Below are 26,014 nucleotides of genomic sequence, written 5' to 3' on the forward strand. Positions count from 1 at the left end.
TCAAACCGCATATAAAACCATCTTCACACTTCAGGTAGCAGAGGTGTGGAAAATGGTAGAAATGAGTATGAACTTCTCTCTTCAAGCTCTTTTCCATTCGTCACTTTCCATGCAGATTGTCTTGTTATTCCAAATTTAATGACTGACACATCTCTGACATGTTTAAGATGCGTGTAGGAAAAACTAACAATCTTCAGATTTTTTTTTAGACTTGTGTAGGTGTTGATAGTGATAGTATCATCTAACAGAATCTAAAATCCACACCTGAGTGCAATAATTTACTGCCAGGTGTTTTTAACCAGATATAAAACAGTCTTAATCTAACACTGATACATCTTAATGACCTATATAAGCAAACAAGACAATCAATGAGAATATTGTCTATTTCTGTATAGGTTTTCTTACTACCTGCCACAGGATCAGACAAAATTATTTACTCCTCCAGCTCAGACTCCAGCAGGGTCTCCAGCAGCGACCAGACCCAGATACAGCTTTACAATCAAAGTTCTGGCAGAGACTGAGAGCTCTGCACCTGGCACCTCCTCCTCTCCAGGAGCAGAGCTTCACCTCGCTGCTCCTCCAGATGGGACTGGAGGTGGTGGACGGAGGATCTGTACATCGACTTTGGCGGGAACTTCCACTACGTGGGCCAGATTTATGCTGCCTTGTTGAAATAAAAGGCTACCTTGTGTGTTTAAATATCCAGTATTATGACATCTTTATATGTAGGTTTTGAATACAAACAATGGTGTGACTACTGTAAGTAGATGGGGAGCATATTTTGATACTCATAACATATTTACTTAAGATTTCAGGGGCCTCATAAGTCGAAAGATCAATATCCCATTTCAAATAATACTCTCACGCATGTGCAGAACCGATACGTAGCATCTCTCGATAGCCAGCACTTTTTGACGAACAGAGAGAAGCTACAGCAGGGCAGCAGAAAATTAAAATTAGAGGTTTTCTAAAGGGAGTCTGCCAGGAGGGCTGCCAAAATCAACACGATGAAAAATGCTTTGTAGTAACTAACTATCAGACCGCAAGTACAGAACAGCATGTCACTGTCACTGTCAGTGTCTGTTTTCAAGCTCTTTTTCTTCTTCATTCCTTGCACAACCACTTTTTTCACTTTTCAAATGAACAAAACAACCAAGTGCAACACGGCAAATGTCTTTGAGGCGAGACTGTGCGCTGTAATACCTGTTTGTACATTTCCTCTCATCTCGCTCCTCTCTGTGGCAACAGGCTTCTGGCCATTTGTAAACAACTATAAAAACTTTTGCCTTAAGACGCGGTTGTAAGAGATGTTGTATGAGGTTTGTTTGAAGCATACTGAGACTCGTAATAGCATCCACAGGGTGTTCACACCTTTAACTCACGTCAGTGCAGTTTGAGAAAGTGCATACAGAAATAAAATATATCACATAACTACAGTCTTTACAAACTTCTCCTGCTGATGGCTTTGTTTTCCTTTACTTCTCACTTTTTTCCCGGCCCGCCACTTTCTTTGTTTTTGTTGCACGTTCACATCACTGCAGCCCTTCAGCCTTCCAATTTTTCCTTGATCACTGAAGGACTTTAAAATCCATCTGTTGAGTCTCCGGATCAGTTATCACAGGAGCTGAGATGAACACTAAAACACTGTACGAGTCTAAATCACCCGCTGCTCACCTCAGCTTGTGTTGTTGGATGAGCGGGGGCTGATTCAGGACTCTGTCTGAGCGGAAAGGAGAATCGCTCAGACGGGGTTTTGTGACGGCGCCACCGCAGCCTCCACCGACATGTCCGAGTGCATCTGTGCCTCTGGAGCCGCGACGGGGGCCAGACCTACTGGGACCTCCACGGTTTCGTGCCTTCCGTTGGTCAGGGTGCTGGCTCGGGCCTGAGGGTTGTGCAGGTCTTTCTCGGGGCAGTTCTGCACAGTGATGATGCGGTTGAAGGCCTTGAGGCGGCGCCACAGCTGCAGGTAGACTTTACACTGGATGTACATGAAGATGAGGCCGCCTGTGAAGCCGATGGCCACCACAATCAGCTTGGTCCAGAAGGGCCACTCTAGAACACCTGAGGACACACACACAAACACACACAAAAATACACAAACAGCGGCTGTTGGTGGCCCTGCAGGACGTGCGATGGATCATGATGGTGGTGTGTGCGGAGCTGTGCTTACCCTCTTCCGTATAGTACTTCAGAAGAGAAACTCTCCATATTTCGTCTGCAATCAAGAGTGGGTCTCTTTATTTCTATGATCTCTAACTAATTGTGTTATTCTATTATTTATTATGTACAATTAGTATATATATATTATTACTAATGAATATGTACAAATTATTTTTTAACATACTGCATCTATGTTTTCTAACCTGCGGTTATTATACACTATAATCACAGCACAACACACCACACCATCAACAAATCTGTTTAAAAGAAGTGAATGATGCCACCCACTGGGTGGAGGATTAACATTTTGAAGCCTTATGTTTGGCATTTTGGCCATCGTCAAGTTAGCTTCCATAATTACAAGTAATGAAGGCAAGTTCAAAGCTATTTAAATGTCCACAGGTAGCCACACCCGAAAGCTTTACCTGCTTTATCGTCTATTTTACTCCAAATTGGAACCATAATTTACGAAATAAACACCATGCTGTATTTAAGAAGAATGTATACTTGAGATTGAGACCATGAACTAATTCGGAAAATGTTTACTAAGAGGAATCAATCAAGTGAGAGTAATTTTCTCATAGACTTCTATACAATCTAATCGGCCAGCAGAATCCCCCTGCTGGTCATTAGAAAGAATGCACGTTTAAGGCACTTCCACAATGTATCACTGTTCAGGCCCACATGCTACGTCCACTTCTTTTATACAGACTATGTGACACAACAATGAACACAAAAAAAATGTGGTTGTCTATTTTTACTTTAAAGTCATGTTAATAGTGACAAATAAAACTGAAGCTAATATGAATAATATCATCTGACCAGTGAGGAAAAACACTGACCTACCTGCTCACTCAAAATGAGTGAATGATCAGATTTTGTTAAAAGAACACAGCAGTGATTTGACATGTTTTAGTATTAATAATACATTATGTATTCCTCACTCCGCTGAAACCATTTTCATATCTTCAGTTTTGCCTTCCTTAGGCTTTTGTTTCTGTTGATGCCAGTACAGTTACAATATGCAAATCAGTTTGAAGAGATTTAAACTCATCTTGGGTAGATCATCAGGCGCTGTGAACCTTTGAATAAAGTCTCTGCTCAAAGATGAAACCACACTTTTGACAAGAACCAGAGAGAAAACTTAATCGTCCCTGTGATTAATTCTGACATCTGGAACAAGATATGACTTTTTTCATGACATTCATCGTTCTGAATGAATGTCATGTTTGGGTTTTATTATCTGTTTGTTTTTTTAAACTGAGTTATACGGTTCTACAGCAAGTAATACCCTGACTATGGATAAGTACCTTATACAACCCTACTTTAAATAGTCCAAACTATCCCTTTAAACTGGGTAAAATTATAAATTAAGTCGGCTTAAAAAAAGCTTAAGCTCGACCCTTATGCGCAGAGGGACACGCAGGGATGGCCACCACAGTTACTTTTTAAACTAAGAGACTTAAACTGAACACAGACACATATTTTACACTAGTTTAACTAGATTCAACCCATAAGAACCCAGACCCAGTTATCCTTAAAGAAAATTATGGGGGATATACCACAGACGGTGGACCACATAGAACACATTTATGATGGTTTTTTTTTTTTTTTTTTAATTTTTAAAATTTTTTAAAATTTTTAAAAATTGTGACTTTAATTTGTTCAGGAAATTTGGTCAGAACAAGTTAAATGCAATACAGGACACCGTATTAACGGATTAGAGTTGTTAAATAGGTTTAAATTTAGCCTCGTAACAAAAAATAAGCTTTTTGAAATTAGCTACTTTTTCACATTTCTGTTTCCAGTCACACCCATATTTTGGAGAAGTCACTTCTTGTCACAGTTACATGACTGTCACATGACGACCACACCAGGGTGTTGAGTATACGTCACTTAGGGATTTAATGAGTTCATGTGAAGCATAAAGCTGAATATAGGAGATTGTAGAATATTTAAAGTGTTTGTTACACGGGTGTCACCATGGGTTCTTATGGGTTAAAGAAAGCATGAATAAAATGAGGAAATGGAAATGTATCTCTAAAATCACATCACCAGAGTCAGACAGGAGTCAGTACCCTGTGAAGTCTTGTACAGTTTTGTAATGGTGCTGTATTGTTTGTTTTATCATATTATACCAACAACATCCATCATATTGAGATGTGTAAACTCCCTGCCCATTTCCAGCACAGGAAGTAATCTGTATTCACTGCTCCACATGTTGTGACGCAGGTCATATCTGAAATGTCCTGACCAGGGATCCGTGTTGACTGTCTTGGTTTAAATTGACAAAAGGAGTGAACGCGGGTCACATGACCCGGGTCATTGGTATGAAAGAGGTTTTACAGTAGGATGTGATACCAATTTCTGCTGATGACAGTAAACATATTGACAATATAGCATTGTTGCATTGAACATATGTGCATTTTACATTTTCATATCAAAGAAAAACGGCACAGCCCACCTACTTATTAACTTAAAGCATTTTAACAGTCAGATTTTGTATCTTTGAATATTTATTATTAAGATTTATTTTTAAATTTGTATTTTTAGTCTTATTCTTTATTCCAAACCAGCCTTTTGAGCCTTTAGCCAGCCTGCATTTCACTGTACATTTGTATGAACATGTGACAAATTTAAATTTCAAAACTTAAATTTTAAAGGGCAGGAAAAGTGCTTGCATTTATTTGGAAAAGAAAATATCGAAGTAAGCTGTTTGACAGTTTTACATAAAACTCTTTCTGCAATTTTTTGTGGGCCTATTATTAATTATTAATTATTAATTAATTATTATTGTAGGCCTATTAGACCTTCTGTATGTTTTCTATATTATATATGTCATATACCACTCACTATACTGTGTATATCTCTGCATATATTTAAGTATATTTATTCATTGATGTTCATACTACTACATGCAAAAACCTATTTAACCTTCTAAAATAAAATAAAATGCAAATTACTTTCAGGAAAACAAACAAAAATATATATTAATAATAAATGCCAAATACCATAAATGTATGTATATGTGTTATTTTTTATATTCTTTATTCTGTCTTCTATATCTATGTGTCTGTATCTGGAGTCGATGTTGGCTCAATAAACATTTTGCAAACTTAATAAAAAGGGGTATACCGTACATGTGAATATACCCCTTTTTATTAAGTTTGCAAAATGTTTATTGAGGTAGGAAAATGTTTGTGAGGACTTATTCACAGTTCCTTTTGATGAGAACTTATGTTTTACAATTAAAAACTCCACATGGTACTTTTGATTTTCCACTTTTACTCAGCGTGTCTCTGATACGTGAGGGAGGGAGCGGGGGAAAGTACTCACCGTTCTTCCCGAGTCTGATCTCTTCCGCGGTTCTCTTGACCAGTACGTAGACTGACCACAACATACACACTATTGCTATCAGGTGAAACAACACCGAACAGAAGATCTTCCTCCTCTCGCCCTTCGACATGTGTAGCCTCTCCCACTGGAGGACGGAGGGATGGAGATGGGGAGCGGGACGAGAGGCAAGAAGAGAAGAAGAACGGTGTTCATTATCACGGCCTGACACTCAGTCTGGAGGTGAAGAACCCAGCTCGGAGCTGTGAATGAAATTCATGAGAGCATGTGTGTGTGTGTGTGTGTGTTACCTTGCGTAAGGGTTTGAGCTTCGTCTCCATAACGAAGTCAAACTTGCAGAGTTCACAGCAGCGAGTGTCTGAGGACTTGATCCACTGGTTGAGACAGGTCTGGTGGACGAAACTCAGGCTCCCCGTGCAGCGACAAGGCATTATCAACGGGCACTCATCATCCCCCTCACAGTGGCAAATCCTAAACACACACAAAGTAAATACACATACAGTACACACACACACATATACAAGTGCAGTGCAGTCCACATAAGAACAGCTAATGATATGTAGCTTCTCTACTGTCTTCTTTGTTTTTTAGGGGTACGTTTGAGAGAATTTCCTTTTTTGGACAATAAAGTGAAAGGTGAACTTGATTTTGATGTTTATCTGTGAAACCCACACATCATAGAAGGCTCACAAACACCCACTAACCTGCAGACCTCCGTCTCAGAGTCATCAGAAAACTGCCGTGTCATGCCTCCATTCATACTGCAGTGTTTCTGTGGTGTCGGTGCAGACATGTCCCCACCCCCTGACCCCTTTTCCTGGTATCTCTTGGTGATGTGCTCCTCACCGTCCTCCACCAATGAGGAGCTGCTCCCTGACTTGGAGCTCTTCTCCTTATCTCTGCTGTGCGAGCCTTCTCTCTGTGAAACGTGGCCTTCTCTCTTCGTCGATGCTCTGCTGCTGTGGCGCTTCTTCAGGCCTCCGCTGTCCTCCACCAGCGGCTGGTTCTCCTTCCCGTCGTCCGAGCCGACCGACTGCAGCTCCATGGTCTCTGTTTTGTCTTCCCGTCCTTTACAGCCGTTCGCTACATCCCTCTCTCGGCTGCTTCCGCTGCGGCGGCGCACTCTTCTGGCCTTCTCTTTGCTCCAGCTGCGAGCCTCGCGCCACGCCTCATCCTCGGAGGTGGAATCTGTCTGCGGGGCCCCCGAGCAGCGGAGGCGAGGGGGGAGCTCCCTCCGGTTCTTCACAGACTTCTCCCTCTTCTCTCCGTGCTCGCTGCGGTCAGAGCTCAGGCTGCGGTCGCTGAGCTCCTGCTTGGCGATGGTTTCCACAGAGTCGCTGGCGGTGCAGCTTCTTTTGCGGCGGTGGCGGCGCTTCACCTGCTTCTTCTGTGACTGGGCCAACGAGGCCAGAGTTGAGCTGGTGACGGTCATCACAGAGGTGTGTGTGTGCTTGTTTTGTGTGTGTGACTCAGAAACATCCTCCTCTAAACGGGTCAGCTGGCCAGAACTGAACACACACATACACATGCAAACAGAAAGATGGAGATGAGTACAACAATTAGGTGAAATTAAATGAAAAAGACATGAATGTGATGACGATAAAAAACAAATGAGTTGAAATGGTCAATTCACACAAATTACAAGACAAACGGTATTTTACAAGTTAGCTACTAAAACAGCATGTTTTATCTTTAATAAACCGGCTGGTGGGATAAAAAAAAAAGGAGTTGTTTTAAGAGCTTTTTCTTTAGCAAATCCAGGATTAAAATGGAAAGATTTTAGTGTTGTATGATGTACATTTATAAATAAAATTGATTTGACTTCATATGTCCAAATTTTGAGTTATTTGATATTTTTTAACATTAAATTAGCTGTTCCTAGAAACTCCCACTAGCTTTTATAATTCAATGGTAATAATGCTGGCGGGACAGATATGTTATTTGCGGTGGTTGGAGCAAAATAACAATTCCTCAGAGGCAGAAAACTGGGACACGATGTACGACTGAACAATAACAAATTTTGTCAACGTGGTCTAATTATCATGCTGGGTAATCACAATAAAAAAAAATGGGTGAATATGGAATGATTCTAGCATGATTTGTGACAAATGGAGGTCACAGTGTCCACAGTGCTATAAAACACAGCGTCCTTTCGGCCTTGAAATAACAGGACTGGGCCTGACCACACCACCACCGGACATGATAATGTGAAGGATCCCGTTTCTGCAATCAGCCGTCTTCCCCTCATTGATTGCGCTGTGGGAGCACCACTGGATTTCAGCATCCATTTTAATTTTGTTAATGCCCTCTGGGTGCGGCCAACCACACTAATTCAGGCTCCCACTCAGTGGAGAGAAAGCTTTGAACTGTGCATGTTAATATCACAGAGAGAACTGTGGCTGCTCCGGAGCTTTAAAAGAAAATTGCAGATATTCAAGGAACCTCAGTCTTGCACTTTTTGCTCAGGTGACCGTAAAAGTTAAAGTGACAGCTGTCTCACCTGCATATGTCCTGAGAAGACGGGGTGATTGATGTTCTTGAAGCTGTAGTTAGTCCTGCTGTGGAGTTGCTGGCCTGAAATCACCAACAGACTGAAATTAGCCTCCATGTTGCTGTAAAGGTGCAACAATCAACTTCAATCACCACTTTATTAACCCATTGACGCCGGGAAAGCATTACCGCATTTCTACCATTAAAGCCGGGAGCGCTGTTGCGTCACTCTACCATTAAGGCCTGGACAGCGGATACGTCGTTTTGTAGTATTTGTATTTTTTCCACCTATTTTCGGTCTCTTGGCCAATGAAATGCATCAGAATCATGATCAGAATACATGTGGGAGTGTCGCAATGCCACATCGGACTTTTCCAGAACTTTAAATCATGGCGGAAGACGACTATAGCGGAGGAGCTCAGCAGTAAGTGACGGAAGCAATCTAGACAAAACAGCGCCGATGATGACTGAAACTGAAACTGAATTATTAATAATAATAGTAATAATAATTGATTGTGATGATGATATAAGAAATCATGACTGTTTCTGACTTATATTACTTTATGCGTCGTTGAGTACCCTCAAAAGTGCAATATATAAAATGTAATATTATTATTTATTATTATTATTATGATAATTTTTTTATTTTTTATTACAGTAGGCTAATGAGAACTATGTCTATTTCTTCCAATGGTCATATCATGTTTGCATCTTGCTAATGGGCATGTATTAGTATTATGCATAGGATTTTTTATTCAGTCAAATGTAACATTTGCTGAGTTTGTTGATTTTTTAAAAAACTTTATTGAAGGTTTGGACAAATAAACTCAACTTCGTATGAAAGCCACGGGTATAAGCTCTCAAATACTTTTTGAATTTCATTTTTATCTGCTACAGAGGCTGAAAAATCTATTATTTAGTAGGTGTTGAATTTCCAGAAAAACTTCAGGTTTTAGGGGGTCATTTGAAAATCGGCCATAGGTTTTTCAGGCATTATTTCCAGGCGCTTTAGGCATTAATGGGTTAAAATAGTATGTTTACACACTTTGTAATGACCACATAATCAAAACAAAGATGTATATTGATTAAAAATCATAAATAATCTTACAGCTGCATTCATTGATTTTTTTGTTGGGAGGCAAACTAACCCAAAAGAATCTGGTAAAGATACAACCCTGACCTATAGTATTAACTATTGCTTGAGTATTTTTTTATTTCTCAGTCCACTGTTCTTTCTCTTTTAAGATCTGGTTTGGCCTCCACCAACTCCTTAGAAATGTATCTGAGGTTTAGCTGGAGGTATTATAGGCTTCTTACATTATCTAGTTTCCAGTAGACATTACTTGTCTTTATTTGTTGTTTTATTTTTGCTATGTACTGCAGTTAAAAATGTTTGCTGGTCATAAATCCAAAACAATAAGAGAAAAGATGCAAGAAGACTTAAGTACGGAAACACATATCTGTCAATGGGATAAAAAAAAAAACAAACAACAATCTTAAAACACATTCTTAAAATAAGTTAGCATATTTTAAGAAGGTTTGTCATTATTTTGAGATAAGTAGTCATTTTTTTGAGATACAAGGTCACTATTTTGAAAAAGCTGATCATTATAATGCAGCTTAGGTTAAATTGGTGACTCTTAATTGCCCGTAGGAGTGAATGAGAGTGTGGTTGTCGGCCTCCCGCCCAATGTCAGCTGGGATCCTCCAGCCCCCCGCGACCCGAGTGCAGATAATCAGTTAAGGATAATGAATGAATGAATGAATGAATAAATGATCATAATAATAACTTAAAGGACCTTTTTTTCACCAAAAGGCCAATTTTCATCTTATTTTTTTTCTTCACTGATGGAAATGGGCTTCCATACCAATGTGACCTGTTGAGCTACAATTCATTATTCTCGAGCACCTCGTCCACGTTACATATAAGTTGTTTTGTTCATAATTAACCCAAAAAATATTGATTAGGGAAGCTTAAAGCACCATTCTCATGAGTCATAAAAGACCAGATTCTGCATGGGTAAACAATACTACCATACACTGTGAACTGTGATCTTGATATTGGCCCTTTAAGTGCTCTGATATCCAGTGGTTACCTTGGAGATGTTGCTGGATCGACTCCCTGAGCGCCCGGGGTCCTTCCTCCCCTGCAGGGAGAAGGAGAGAAGGAAAATCATTACAGAACACACAGAAGTATGTGATGATTTAATGGCACATGGATTAGCATCCTGTGGTGTTTAAACCAGAGATTTCTCTGATGGCACATAACATCAGATATAACATTTATTAAAACAATATTTCACTGCACTCACACAGGAGCTGACGGCTCATTCATCTCACCATAACATTTTAGTGTGATCTGCTGTAGATAATCTATCATCAAGAAATAATCTGCAGATCAATTTTTCAGTTTCAATATTTAACACTTGCCTAATTCAAAAAGTTGTCATCGTCTTTTGATATTTTTGGCAATTTCTTTTCTGTTATTAAACTAATCATTGAATCAATGGTTGCTTCAGCTCGTATAATGCTGTTAGTTTTATTTCAGCCAAACATTTGAATGTCAGAAACAAGGGCAAGAACATCACGAGGGCCTCAAAATTTGGCGCTGAGGCCACAGTGGCCTCGATGCCCCGCCTGCACTGCCCCAGTTGGTTGGTTTGTGGTTTTCTAGTCTGCCTCTTTCCCAGCAACACAGCTTTGACACCTGCGTTTTTTGAGAAAAAAATTACATTCATCATCAGTGGTGGGTTTGATTCGAGCCTGAACCGCTCAAACGGGCTAAAATGACAGCGCAAGTCTATCACAAAATTGTAAAAAAAAAAAAAAAAAAAAAAAAAAATGTACAACACAAAAGGCCAAGTGGCCTTGCCCCTAAAATTACGAAATTCCAAGCCTGTCAGAAACTGTAATTTTAAAAAAGGTGTTGTTCACAGTTCAAATACAATTTTCTCTACAAAGCTCCCCCAAAATAAGTGAAACGTGGGACCAATCTTTTAGCGATAGTTTGTATCTTTTGAAGTGGGATTGAATGGCGTACCTACAATAGATGGCGGTCAGCACATCCACAATTTGGAGAAGCAGGCAGGAGTACATGGAAGCAAAGCTAAGTCCTGCTGTGGATGGGTGCAGAAGCTAAAGCAGTATCAGTTTAAGTCTATCAATGCTCAATTCAAAGCCACCAGACTCCTCCAAAAACAGCAATTTTACCTTTCACAACAGAGAAAGGTATATTAAAAAAACAACAACATCAACTAATCAATCAAGGCAGCAGTAGACCAGCAACTCCTGTGTTCTGTGGGTTAAATTGATTGTTTTATCAAGGGAGTCTGGTCTCTTTGAAAAGAGCATAGAAATGGCTTTAGTTCCCTGACAGAAAGGGCTAGCAGGGTGAAATGTTGAAAATATTCTAAATATTGTACACTTGAACTTTTTTTAGGTGGCTGAAATTATATTTTCTGCCGTTCTCATCGACAGCATACAATGCAAGAATACTATGTTTAACTATCCCTTGCTGCACAGTTGCTAAAAATAGACAAGATAAATCTAACTCAGGAATAAATACAAAAACGTCATAATTAAACTAATCGGCTTTTAACATCACCAACATGTTATGAGTTATTCAGCTGGCTGTGTGCTGATTGGTTGAAATCTAGCGTCAGGAGTCATGCGTGGCCATGTGTCCTTGTTGCTTCATTGTGACCCCTTGCTAAAGCCAGCCAATCCTATTAACCTGTCCATCCCTACAAGATGCTTCTCTGCAATGTGTCTCTATTTAAAGCAAACTAATAGCTTTTTCTAGGGCTTCCTAGACGAGCAATTGTCCGAACTCAACCGCCAAGACCTTCAATTCAACCCTCAGATATCTGTGGCCTCATTTACTGCCTGCATCTTCTGACACAGGTTCCAGTCACCAGTAGAGGGCTCTGTGCGGGAGTTACCAAATGTTGACACCGACAAGGCACCATGAATAAAAAAAGATCATGCTAAATCTTCATGCAGTGTTTCCCAGTGGCGGTGTGCCGCTGCTGAATTACGTGTGCCGCTGCTAAAATTTCACATGATCATTAATATCAATGCGCCACTCATGATTTCTACTCGCACTGTGTGAGCACAACAACACACAACGTTATTTTCAACTTATTTTGTTATCAACGAGCGCATCAAATCCTGTCTGACCCTCTTAGGACATCAACGTAAAAGGTAACGTTCAAGCTTATTCACGATCTATATAGTGAGAAGCGCAGGTACCAGGGCAGGAATTTCACAAGGGCCACGGCCTTGCTCGTGTCTCACCGTCTGCGTGTGTGCAAGCGCCAAACTAAATCCAATCAACCTGTCCGGGCGGTAGGGTCAGAGATATATAATACGGTATCTCCCGACTGTGAAAAATGTTATGTGAGGTGTTTGCTCACATTTAGCTCTCAAAGTGCACAAGATTGATGCATTTTACTTTACAAGGAGATGTTTTTTTTCTTTTTTTTCATAAGCATAGGGGTCGGGTGCAGTGTGAGCCGGGCAGCAGGTGACGGCGGGTACCTGGGCGTGCTGACCCCCGGCTTCAGCGGCTAGATCTGGGGACGCGGAACGTCACCTCGCTGGCGGGGGAAAGGAGCCAGTGCTTGTGTGGGAGGTGGAGCGGTACCAGCTAGAAATAGTTGGGCTCACCTCCACGCATAGCGTGGGCTCTGGAACCAAACTCCTGGAGAGAGGCTGGACTCTCTCCTCTTCCGGAGTTGCCCAGGGGGAGAGGCGCCGGGCGGGTGAGGGGATACTCAAAAGCCCCCGGCTGAGCGCCGCTGTGTTGGCGTTCTCCCAGAGTAACGAGGGGGTCGCCTCCTAGCGGCTGCAAGTCGCAAGGAGAAGGTCTCTGACTGTTGTCTGTGCTTATGCACCGAACAGCAGTTCAGAGTACCTGGCCTTCTTGGAGTCTCTGGGTGGTGTCCTGGAAGGGGTACCACCTGAGTGGTGTTTTGTTATTGGACTTCTGTGCTAGTCACAGTTTGTCCATAACAAACACCATGTTCAAACATAGAGTTGCTCATAAGTGTACCTGGTACCAGAGCACTCTAGGCCAAAGATCGATTTTATTATCGTATCATCAGATCTGCGGCCGCATGTTCTGGACAATTGGGTGACGAGAGGAGCAGAGCTGTCAACTGATCACCACCTGGTGGTGAGTTGGATCAGGTGGCGGGGGAGGATGCTGGAGAGACCTGGCAAACCCAAACATGTAGTGAGGGTGAACTGGGAACGTCGAGCAGAGGCCCCTGTCTGCAGGGTCTTCAACTCACACCTCTGGAACATGGGGACATGGAGTCCGAATGGACCATGTTCAAAGCCTCAATTGTTGATGCGGCTGGTAGAAGTCTACATGTGTTTTGTGGACTTGGAGAAGGCCTACGACCGTGTCCCTCGAGGAGTCTTGTGGGGGGTACTGCAGGAGTATGGGGTACCGGGCTCGTTGCTACGAGCTATCCGGTCCCTATATAACCAAAGTGAGAGCTGTGTCCGCATACTCGACACAACGTCAAACACGTTCCCAGTGGGTGTCGGCCTCCGCCAGGGTTGCCCCTTGTCTCCGATTCTGTTTGTGATTTTCATGGACAGGATCTCAAGGCGCAGCCGGGGGGAGGAAGGGATCTAGTTTGGTGACCTAAGAATTGCATCTCTGCTTTTTGCAGATGATGTGGTTCTATTGGCTTCATCAGACCGGGACCTCAAACCAGGTCACGATAAATTTAGAAAACATTTTTGAATAAAATAAAACCCAACAGAAATGTCTTCTTTGGGATGATTCAGCAGTATTTTATCCTAGGCTAGTTCAGCTGTGTCTCTGTGTTTAATATAGGATAAAGACTGTTTGTTATAAAACATTAAATAAATGGAGGCAGGCTGAGAATCTGGTTGCAGCAGGAGTTTTGTGCATCCAGTAAAGGAGGAATGGAGAGCATTTCAACTCAGTTTTTTGGCCCTAAAACATCAGAATCTCTTGGCGAGTGTTGACATAATGCGCACTTGTTGGGAAAGCTATACTTAGACACTTCCAGATTGCAAAAAGAAATCTTTGAGGAAATAGTCCTGTTCCCTCAAATCAATAATTTTCTTCATTACTACTTTTAAATTGGCTTTCATCCTGATCCAAGCTGGTGATGTTACTGGCAGGCAGATGCATTATGGGATTAAACACATCTCGTCGCAGACAGAGGGAACACACCTCGAACCTCAGCTGCCTTTACTGTGAAAATGTGCTGGATTCTGTATGTGTGAAGATTAGTCCCCACAACACACACACACACACACACACACACACACACACACACACACACAAACAAAAGCAGTCCAACATTGACCATGTGATGGGGACGAGCAGGATAACCTGCCAACTGTCTGGTGTCGGAGCGAGTGGGCAGTTGAAAATGGACTGAAGCATAAAATAGAGTGAACGTTGAAGAGATGGGTGTTTCGATTTTAATTCTGAAAATTGTTCCAATATATTACCAAAAAAAAACAACCAGAAACACAATTGTACATTTCTCAGCTTCAAGAAGACATAGATGCTTATAAGTCACAAATGCTTTTTAAACTAAATTGGATTATGGTACATATTAATGTAGTAAATACATAAAAATGTTATTTGGGTCACAAATTTCAAAGAATTTCTGTATTTATATATACCGGGATGTGATTTATTGTGGTTCCTTTTCTATATAAAATCCCATCCTTTGATATTCATGCACATGTGTACTTGCCTATGTATGCCCTTAATTTAATTTGTTGTTTTAATTTAACCCACTTCTTTGTCAGTATCAAGTACATGACAATATTTATACAACTACAGTTGATAAATTCTTATTTCCCCACATTTTTCTCCTCTCTTCGATTTTTATTTGGTGAGTGAAATTACCCTTTTAAGTCCAAGATACTGTAAACTCTGAAATTTGCTTTTTTCTTTCAATAAAAAAAAAAAGAAACAACAAAAACCAAAATAGGTCTGGATATAGTCTTTCACTTCCTCTTTCACAAAAAAGGCCAAATAATAATTACATGAATTATTTTCAGACTTGAATTAAGATGTGTATTTACAGCAGCAGGACAGTTTGTGTGGGACTGACTCGAAATAAACTACAGTTAACTGTAGTGAGGGAACACATCATCCTCACTTTTGATGCAAAGGAGGTTGACAGAGAGGAATGAAATATAAAAGGCTTTGGCTACATGGATAAAAAGATCAATTAATTATCTTGATCACAGACTCTATCATTCTGAAAGAAAACTTTCAAAATAAATCTATATATAATGTTTAAAACATGCCTGTAACACATTTAATACAGTTTTGTTGGTAAAAGCTTGATATTTATATATAGTATACCAGTATAATGCCTCAACGTGTAGCTAGAAGTAGTTAGAAGCTTTATGTATCTTACAGGTTATTTACAGAGTTCAAAGTTGATGTTTGTAATGTGTTTGTAATATAATGTGGGTTGCTTCTTTATATATATTTTTTCTTGACATATAAAAAGCAAAGAAGAGCTTGCCTGTAGCAACCCACACACAGGCACAGTTGTGGGTACACTCTGTGCAAATCAGGGAAATAAATAAGAGAGACACTGACAAGTAGAAGACTGTATCATGTAAGCTGATCAAGGGATTTGCTGATAGCCAGGTTTAAATCAGTAGTCCTGCATGAAGTCAAACTCTGCAGCCTCCTGTGGGTGTTAGACACATGTACTGGGTAGGGCACATGCTTGCAATGTTTAGCAGTATAACAGGATAGATCAGTAATTTATTATGAGTCACAAAACAGATTGCCTGCCAAAAATTATCCTATCACTACTCCATAATTATGTTTAAAAGATTCATCAAAATAAAATGCCTTTAATCACGAGCCAACGACTGTTGAGGTGTACTGAAATGTTTGAGAAGATACAGATGTCACTTCTATATTTTAATATTCTCAGCCAAGTGGTGCATTCATGTGCACATATAGTGCTATAGATGTAAAAAAACAAAATAATAATAATATTAAATCAAACATCAGGCTCTTAAGCTTAAAACAACACAGGGAATTGGTTCTCATACTCTTGATACATCCCACAGGAGATCAACACTTCCTCATAGCTAAACATAACGCTCACATTTTTAAACATGTGGTTAGCGTAGTGAAACAGTCACAGTTTGGTAGGGCTTAGCCAAAAAATCAACCTTGTTTGGGTTAAAGTAAGTATATTTTTCATATTACCTATCTTACATAAGTATGTGACATAGTTATGTAAGTGACTGACTGAACATACCTAACTTAAGTCCAATGTTTGTTGGCCCAATCCATCTACCCATACCTCCTCTCTTCGCGCACATTTGGACTAGGTGAAACAAATTGAACTGTCTGTCCATTCGTTGCTATTAGAGATGTTTAAAAAAGCATCTAACCGTTAACCAGCATTAAGAATTTTGACTGATTAATACTATCAGTTAAACAGTAAAAAGAAAAATGCATTACATTTGTTGTAAATACAACTTATATGGTGCAACCACACCTGCCTTTCATTGGATTAATTTATTGGAGAGTTTAAAATGCAACTTACTAGTGATAACTCAGCACCATTTAGTTGATTTTTTTTTTTTAAGATTTTTTTTATTGATAGGACAGAGTGAAGGGGGAGACAGAGGGGAAGACATGGATCGGATTGGAACCTGGGCTGCCAGCTTACGAGGACAATGCCTCTATGGTACGCGCTCTACCAGGTGTGCCACCTGGAATGCCCCCCATTTGGTTGAATTTTAAGCTCTTTTTTTCTGCTTAGTTCATTACACTCATGACCTACTGCTCCGCTGCGCTCTGAACATAGAGCTATGTGACACATCAGTTAATCGATGAAAAATAGCAAAGGTGTATAAAGGTGGCAGACACCGCTTGAGATCATATTTGTTTTTTAAGGTATGACAATTTTATACCAAAAATACAGACTTGGTATGTAAGCGACTTGCCAAGCGCCTAACTGGTGAGGACTGGCATTTAATACTAACACAGTATTAAATGCAGACACGCAGCTGACAACCATGCAGCGAAACTGACAGTGAAGACTTGTGGACGTTGCTGCATGTGTCCACAACAATGCAGGCTACATTGTGGCTGTGTAACCGGTACAAGTCCAAGTATGTCTGAGCCTCAACTCAACTGGGACCCAGTTGTCTGTTTGTTTATGAATGACTAATAATAATATAACATGGCTATCCTTCAGAGAGAAAAAAATCTAAATGAACATCCATAAGCTGCTTTCATAGACTGTATAAAAGAAGTGGACGTTGCCTCTAGATCTGAGTGAAGCGGAAGTAAAGATAATGTGAAATAATGTGCCTTAAACCTGCATTGTATATAAGTCAATGAGAAAAGGACCCTACTTCTCACTTGATATATTATCTCAGTAAACATTTCACTAATGAGTTAATTATGAAAGCTAAAATGAAAGTCCGGTCCACCCTCTCGTCCAAATATGGTCACTTATAGCTCCAAAAACTATGACGGCTGTCCATGGCAGTCCATTAACCAATGGGTGATCACACCTTTATACAGTCTGTGGTCACTACTTTTACTGGCTGACAAAGCCAATAAAGTCTGTTTAAACACATTATGTGTTTAAGTCAGTAGCATCTGTACAGCGGTGTGTGTACAGAAGTGTGTGTACAGAGGTGTGTGTACAATGTGTCATTATCATACTCAGATTTCCCATCTACTTGACTAATAAACACAGACAATACAAATTTTTAAAATGGCAAATTCTTTTTACCATGAGTGCATAAGCCTATGTTTAATAATAAGCCCTTCAGTCTTCGATTCATTTAAAGGCACCTACAGTTGAACAGTGACTCCATCTTTCTCCACATATAGAATTTCATTTTACACCTCACTACAAACAAAGAACATGTAATGTAACATCCAGAGAATCTATTAAAAGCCTCACAGGTGTAAGTCACAACAAAGCACTGCCAACATTACAAGGAGAGTTCCACACAAACAGAAAGTCACAGCTAAACAAATCGCTCCTTCCTGCCGGAGCCTCGTAAACGCCTCAACATACAGTTCAGCAGTAATAAAGAACTGGATCAGAGAAAACGTCTTCCTGTCACTTACCTGAGCGTCCGCTCCCTTGCCGACACTCTGACTCTGATGCACAGCAGAGACTTTGGTGAGTCTATGTGTGGACATGTGCATGTTTCTGCAGAGGGGATTAAGTGATGTAGCGTGGACCGAGGGCTATATTTTGGTTCTGTACTCTGGCTCGGTATCAAAAAACACCTACAGCCACATTTAGACACCCAACCATGAAGCTGCAGTTGCACCATTTATATTTTGTCACGACATGTTTTACAGAACCTTAACAGTTGGTTTAAAATCTAAAAAATAATAATTTTAACATGAAATATTTGTTAGTAAATGACTATTTTTTTCTGTTATTTAATTATTAAGCGTTTGATATTTAAAAACGCAGCTCATCCGCTTCACAAGGGTTCTGTTGTTGTGTTCATCTCCATGGCAACATAAATAAACAAACCAATAACGGTCATCATATTCTGACTCTTCATTGTTCAGTCCATAATCGGTCCAGGGAAATATGTGAAACCACCTTAGCATCACTCACATCAAACCAGCCAGAAGATCACATAAAACCCACAAATAATAATGAAGAAATTCTTCATGTTGTAAAATAAATATAATGAAACAGCTAGTATTCTAGTATATCAAAGATCATATGATTTGAAAGCCATAGCATTTAAAATATGCAGAAGATTTGTGAACAGCAGCATGTAGATAGAAGATACTTATACAGATGTTTGTTTTTGATTATATTCAACTATATTTTTAATATTCAGTAGAGCCTTTACATAGTCTGAATGGATGTTTAAACGACTATACCAATGCATTTTCAAGTTAGCTCCACATATATAAGTAATGCAAATTTAACATTTTTGCTGTTTCAAATGCAGGCTGTATAATAATTTTGTTTTTTTTAAATGCAATTTTTAGGGGTGTCAATTGATCTATTTTTTGCACAAATCTGTTGTGATTGGTCTCCATTAACTGCCATTTGTTGTCTTTAGACTGCAGCTTGTAAAAATGTATATTTGTCCATAAAGGTGAGACTTGCAGGTATTCAGAGATCCATAGAGCCTATTTCCATTCCAACATCTTGAGGTGAGAGGGACACATTTAAACCTCAACACAATTAAGCCTAACCCCTTTCCGAAAATATTAACAGTATCTGTAAAAGTGAGCCCAGAACTTTTATTTTGGGTACATTTTTTTAAATGTGTTAAATATTTCAAATTTATCGCAAAAATGAACATTTTGACAGCACTAGTATTTTTTCTTCAGGTCCAGACTGCCATTGACAAGGTTCATATTGCTTTTTAAGAGTAAAATTTAAGCACTTTTAAAGCACTTTCATAGTACATTTGGCAAAAAAAAAAAGTCCAAACTCTTGAAGCTTCTATCATCACATCTACATTTTTCTCTCCACAGTGCTGTGTCAACACTGGAGGATGGTTTCATTACCATTCTGGGATAAATGGAAAAATGCTCTAGCTTGATCTGTGGTTCTTTAAATGAATCACAGTCTTCTTGGGCGGGGCTAAGCCCAGGATACAGTGACGTGCACTTGCAAAACAGATATCGGGGAGGAGAATGATGCTTGAAAAAGGCAGCCAATGGCAGGCCCATAACCCACAGTCTATATACTGCGAAACATTTTACAGGTCCAGTGAAATGAAATTTCTATTTTTTGTTTTCTATTTGTTGTTATTTTATACTCTTTTATACTTAGAAATAAGATGATCTTTAAAACTGAAGTACAATTGTTCACTGTTCAGCTTTGTTACATTTTAAATATGGATTAAGCGTGGATTAGGTTAAAAAAAAAAGTTACAAAAACCGAATAAACCCATTCAGTTTATAAGAGGAAGATGTGCACAGAGCTGGTAGCAATATTAAAATAAAATTATTAAGATAAACGATTAAGGTCCCTTTCCTCAACCACCAAATCTACAAAATAAAGTACATTTTGGGGGTTATTTTTCTTATTATCAGTAGATTATTGTTGACTGTAGTATGAAAAAAACCAGTCCTGCTACACAACGAGTCTGCGGGCATTTATGTGGCCTGAATATTCGAAATGCAAGCACATAGCCACCACCGCACTCTATTTTTGATTCGTGTTTGGTTTTTTGTTTGTTATCATAAACCTGCAAAAGACATCTGTGGTTCTGATGTTCTAGTTAACTCTTAGACTGGAGGGAGCTATCTCTAAAGTTATAAACTAATGCAGCCCACGCTATCATGACCCATTCCATGAGTTAGGATGATGTTTAGAAAAGCTTTCAAATGCATAACTTGTTCCATTTGAAAGATTGTACAGAATTTGGAATCAGGAAACAGCACTGTTGGTTTCATCATTTTTCTCAATTTTACTTTGTAGAATAGTTTCTACTTTCTTTTTTTTTAGAATGCTGACAGTAGAGCAGTAGAGAGGTGGCAGGTAATGTAACCAATGACAAACACTTTCCAAAAAGCCATTCAGCCAACAATCCAGACTTTAAGATGCACATCTTGTGATCACTGTAAAGTAATGAATAAGTGACCTGAGAAGATTCTGCGAAATATGAGGAACTGAAACCATTTTATACTCCACATACTCAGAAAAAGGCGTATTTACTGTATGTTCCTGTTTATGTCTTAACAAGTAGATTTGTGGGGAAACTATTAATGAATGCATGAATGTCTAAAGATTCTTGTTGGTGTCTACAGTTGATAAACCAAATCTAGACACACTAACTTGGCAACAACCATGAATTTGTTCATGTGTGGCCATGATGACCTTGGTTTCTTGAGAATCCCTAATTCTGAGTACGCTGAATGCCTCCTGCTGTCAGACAAAAACACTTGATGGCCTGATGTGTGTGACGTAACTTGATGAGGTGAGGTAACAGGTGAGGTGATGTGATGTAATGTCTGATGATGTTCTTTGATGCAAGGCTTTATAGAGGAAGCAGAAAGCATCAAACCTCAAGTGAGGGAAAGGTGATAAAAGCCTGCTGAGTGCATGAGTGCCAACTGAAACTGGAGGCTGATACACAAATGCATGTGCGCGCACACACACACGCACACATGCACACGCGCACACATGCACGCGCGCACACACACATGCTTCTCTACAGTCATCAAGATCAATGCCAGAGGACATATCAAATGTCTTTTTCCATCTGCCAACACAAATCTGGACAAATGTACACTAATGTGTGCTGAAATTTGAGGAAATGCAAATAGAACAAATATAGAACCTATAATTAAACTTCAGAAAAGAGCTTTTAGAATAATAAATAAAGCTGGATATTGTGACTCCACAAATTATTTTTTCTATAGGGTGCTCCACCTTAAATTTTCCAGATATTGTTTATTTTAACACATCAGAAATACTCTTTAGTGTACTGATTAGTGAACAATAGCTTTCCTGTTTGAATTTAAACACTTTTTAAATTAAGAGAAGGAAATTATAATATTAGAGGGTTGTTTATATTTGAAACACGTAAAGTGAGAAAGGGTGTAAAATACAGATGTGTTTCAGTTTTGGGGCTCAAACTATGATATGGACTTAATGATGAGTTGAAATTGTGTAGCTCTGTGTTGAGGTTCGAAAACTTTAAAATGTTAAATAATGTATAATTCTAATTTAAATTGATTTACATGAAATATAATCAAGAATTATGAATTAGACTATAATGTAGTTGTTCATTTATTGTGGTTAACCTGGGGATGGTATAGGATATATACTGATATATACATGGTATAGGATGGTTCTGAATTTCCCCTTGGGGAGGAATAAAGTAATTTTGATTTGATTTGATTGATTTGATTGATAGGCAAAAATAAGACATGTGCTACAGTCTTTTCCTTTTCTCGGTTATTGATTGTGATATAAAATTGTGTGAAATTTGATTTTTAAGATGTACAGTATATGGCCGAGAATAAAGATCATTCATTCATTCAGTTTAAAGACTTAACTGTTTAAGAGGTCAGAAACTCACCTCAGACTTGTCTTTAGAGCGAGCAGCGCTCTTGCCGTTGCTGGCTGTCTCCCTGGCTGGGACCACAGTTATCTGTTGTATTGGCATGCTGCTGTTTCCAGGCAACGCTACCGTATTACTCCCACAGCATTCCCAGCACGCCGTGCCTGCCTGTCCTCCTGTCCGCTGTCCCCGTGTCTGACCCGCTGTCCCATCCACGAGCGGTTTTCGAGGAAAGGGGACGTCGTTCGCGGATCTTTCTCCTTTATCAGCCCAATCCGGATCATCAAGAAGAGCGGAGATGGAAACGGGATCAGGTCACCGTGGCAACAGGAAGACAGCTCTGGAGATGGTGGGGTGTGAGGTCGTCATGACGACTGGGAAACTACTCAACGGTGCACACCACCACCACCACCACCACCACCTCCTCCTCCTGCTCCTCGTCCTCCTCTGCCCTCCTGCTGAGAGAGTGAGACGGAGAGGGGAAGAGTTGAGATGGAGCCGAGCAGTAAACAAGAAGAAGCTAGAAAAAAAAATTGTGTTGTAGCGGTGTGTGTGCTTGTGTCTGCGGGTATGTGTGTATTTCTCCGAGGGGCGGAACCGAGCTGCTGTCGTGCTGGGTAATAAGCATACGGTCCACGAGGATTAAGGCTTAGACTAACCTCAATCTCCTCCTCTGACCAGTGGTGCTGCTAATAAGCTTACGCAACTTGTGCACATGGACTGCCGTCTCCCACACACACACACACACACACACACACACACACACATACATATACACACACGCACACACACATACACATTGATCGTTCAGGGACTCCCTGCTGAGAAACAATGTGCTGATAGATGTTAATCCGTCTCATTTGTTCTGTCATGTTAAAGGAATAAAGGCACATTAGTCGTCTGACCGGCCAAGAAGTGAAAAACCTACACAACCATATCAGCATCTTCACAGAATGTGTGTGTGGGTGTGTTTGTGGTGGTGTGGGTGTAATCCTATTTCGACTGGTCTCAGGTCATGAGGATTATGATTGATATAACTGGAAAATGGATGACTTAAAGAGCAGTGATTGACACAGGTGAACAGGCAAACAAACTGGAGTAGTAAATAAATAACATTTCTGCAGAGACATGCACAAGGCAGCGATTGTACACTTCACTTTGACAGTAGAGTTTTTTTGGTTTTAATATGACCATTTTCAAGGTGCTTCCAAGATGCATAATCAAGATGGTTTGAATAAATTGAAAAAAATATATTTATTTATGCTGCACCTGGTAGTTTTCCCTTCACTTTTGTTATTAGTATTGCTACAATGTTAAATGAAATCCTGCATTCTGTAAATGCTGGTTTGGCTTCACAAATACATTTTATCCAAGGTTCTAAGAATTATTTTATTCAAATACAGATGCGCCACCAACACGCACCAACAGCCCCATTGACTCCCATATTAAAAACGCAGGAATATTTCTGTAGAAAAGCATATTTAACAGTTTTTCCGATCGCTCTTACAAAGCTATTTCTTCATTTTTCTTCACAAAACACATATGTAGCTGTTCAGGAAGAACTCAGGGTGCTCAAAGTGAAGTCGGATGAATGATAGGTATTATGGTTTTGCCAAAAATGCTTTCTGTTCGAGGCCAAAAATTCCAGCCCGTCCACCTCTGGCTGCTGTCACTGTGGTGGAAGATTCCACAGCTGTTAATTTCCGTTGATTGCTCTGCTCTGATTGGTCGACCCCAAAGCCTTTCATCCATCTCTCACAGAAAGAGAGAACCAGACACACACACGCACACTCCTCCAGATACACATGTTTCACACACACACACACACACACATTTTGAGGTTAAAGGGCATAGGTTGCTGTCTGAATAAATACTTGAAAAGGAATGCTTGTTGTAGGTGTGCTCCTGGTATATAATTTAGTATCATAACATTACTAGTATTAATTGTTTGAAATCTATGAAGAATCTCATCATAGTGTACACACACCGGCAGTAGCCCCCGTGGCCCTTTCAGAATTTCCCCAGAGGAAATTTTCTAGTTATTATTATTATCTTTTTTTTTTACCAGTCCTACTGTAGCTTTGTCTCCTGAATATAATGATGGCAAAAGGAATATGTCACATATATATTTATATGAATTACCGGTCCACAACACATAAATACAGTTTAATTATTTTATCACTACTGAACACCAGTATACCACAGCACTACATTTTATATTATATTATATTACATTGCTTATTTTTTATATACTGTTTACATCCTATTTCTTTAGTTCTTTAAGGTTCTTTAGTTAACCACAATATCCAAACCCATCTATTTATAAGCTTCAGAACATAAGTTGAGCTTGTGTTGACCTGTGCTTCGGCTGACCTGAACTTATATTGACCTTCTTTCTTCACTCTGCCTGCTTGTTTTCCACCCTAATACCTTACCTATGAGTGTCTTCTAACTAAAAAAATAGGGTGACAGCTTGTACCAAAACATGTCCGCAAAAGTCTTAATGGAAGCCCTTTTCAGAATTGGCCCTCTGACTACTTTCCCAGACTGCTGGATTCACTGAAAATACCACTGGTGACATTCTGACATGAACTGTTCATGTGTTAAATGAGTTTCACGATCAACAACCCAGAAACCTACTCTAATATATAACTTCATGATGTTTATTTTTGATTTGAATAGTTGGATATATGCATAGAGTTTGCAAAAAAGAATTTGCATAGTAAAGAGTAAAGTTAACAGCTTGTTATCAGCAGCAACAGCCCTGTTTTCACCAAGCACTGCTGAAAGTGTGCTCAAATATGTGTCCCAGATACAGGATGCCACATCCTTTTACATGCACACACACACACACACACACACACACACACACACACACACACACACACACACACACGCACACTGCTGGAAATGTTGGCCGTGGTGATATTGGGGAAGTCAGAACACACGGGTGTGACTTGTGGTCTCTAATTCAAGATAAAGGTCTTAGTTCAACCACACTTGTAGCATGCGGAACTTCTGCTCTTTTGAGAATGTATCTATACTACGTGGGTTTGTTTAGAGGAGTCGGGGTTTCAAAAGAAAAAAGATTTGTTCCATTGCAACAGAAGAGATACCACATCAAAAGCTTTCCTGCAGAGAAAACAACAACATCAGTTGCACATTAACATCTACGGAAAAATTTTAGGTTACGTCTGAATGTGGACACCAACGTATTTCAACACAAACGTCTCACTGTCTTTACACCACCTAAGAGAAATCCTAAATCTTAAAATCAACATTCATGCATTTTACATGGAGCGCTTCTTCTCTTAAACACACACATACACGGGGCCCATCAATAATTAGGGTTAATATGATCTCACTTGAACTTGAGAGGGGATGTGTTAGTCTGCTCTTCACAGCTCTAACGTGTGGGAGAGTGTGTGTGTGAGAGAGAGAGAGAGAGAGAGAGAGAGAGAGAGAGAGACAGAGACAGAGGTATGTGTGTTAGTTGTAAGAAGTTGCAAAGTGATGGTCAACATTGAAATGAGCCAGTGACACACTCTGGGTAAGTGTTTAGTCCTAATTTTGACTCAATGTGCAGTGGGAGGGGATGTCACCTTTGTTGGAAAACAGGAGAATTTACAGATGAAACCTTCACAGGTTTGATGGCAACGGGTGCAAATGGCATCTCCATTTACTGAGCTGGAGGTGTTGACGATCATGTTCTCTCTCCTGGTGTTCGCCCTCTTCACACTCACTGGGATGCTCAATGATGAACGTGCACGCTTGAACGGTACGACTGCAAACACATACACACACAAATGTAACAGAAAGTCATTTAGTCACTTTACAGAAACTAACATTTAAGAAAACACCACACAAGCATTAAAAATATCAATGCATTTGGTTGATTACTGCAATTTTCATGCAGGTTTGTAATAGAGGTGGAAAAAACAGAAAC

General features: G+C 39.8%; 1 protein-coding gene across 1 annotated transcript; it reads right to left on the reverse strand.

Annotated features, from left to right (window-relative positions):
• Window positions 1-119: 119 nt before the first annotated feature.
• Window positions 120-25,826, reverse strand: marchf1 (membrane-associated ring finger (C3HC4) 1). The gene is made up of 9 exons (XM_059334244.1): window positions 25,671-25,826; window positions 22,087-22,526; window positions 10,104-10,154; window positions 8,018-8,091; window positions 6,222-7,025; window positions 5,808-5,988; window positions 5,500-5,644; window positions 2,174-2,218; window positions 120-2,064 (listed from the first exon to the last, which is right to left on the reverse strand). The coding sequence occupies exons 2-9, from the start codon at window positions 22,171-22,173 to the stop codon at window positions 1,742-1,744; spliced, it is 1,710 nt and encodes a 569-aa protein (XP_059190227.1). The 5' UTR covers window positions 22,174-22,526; window positions 25,671-25,826; the 3' UTR covers window positions 120-1,741.
• Window positions 25,827-26,014: the final 188 nt, after the last annotated feature.

This window comes from Centropristis striata, chromosome 1 (genome assembly GCF_030273125.1).
Source record: "Centropristis striata isolate RG_2023a ecotype Rhode Island chromosome 1, C.striata_1.0, whole genome shotgun sequence".
Classification (NCBI taxonomy): domain Eukaryota; kingdom Metazoa; phylum Chordata; class Actinopteri; order Perciformes; family Serranidae; genus Centropristis; species Centropristis striata.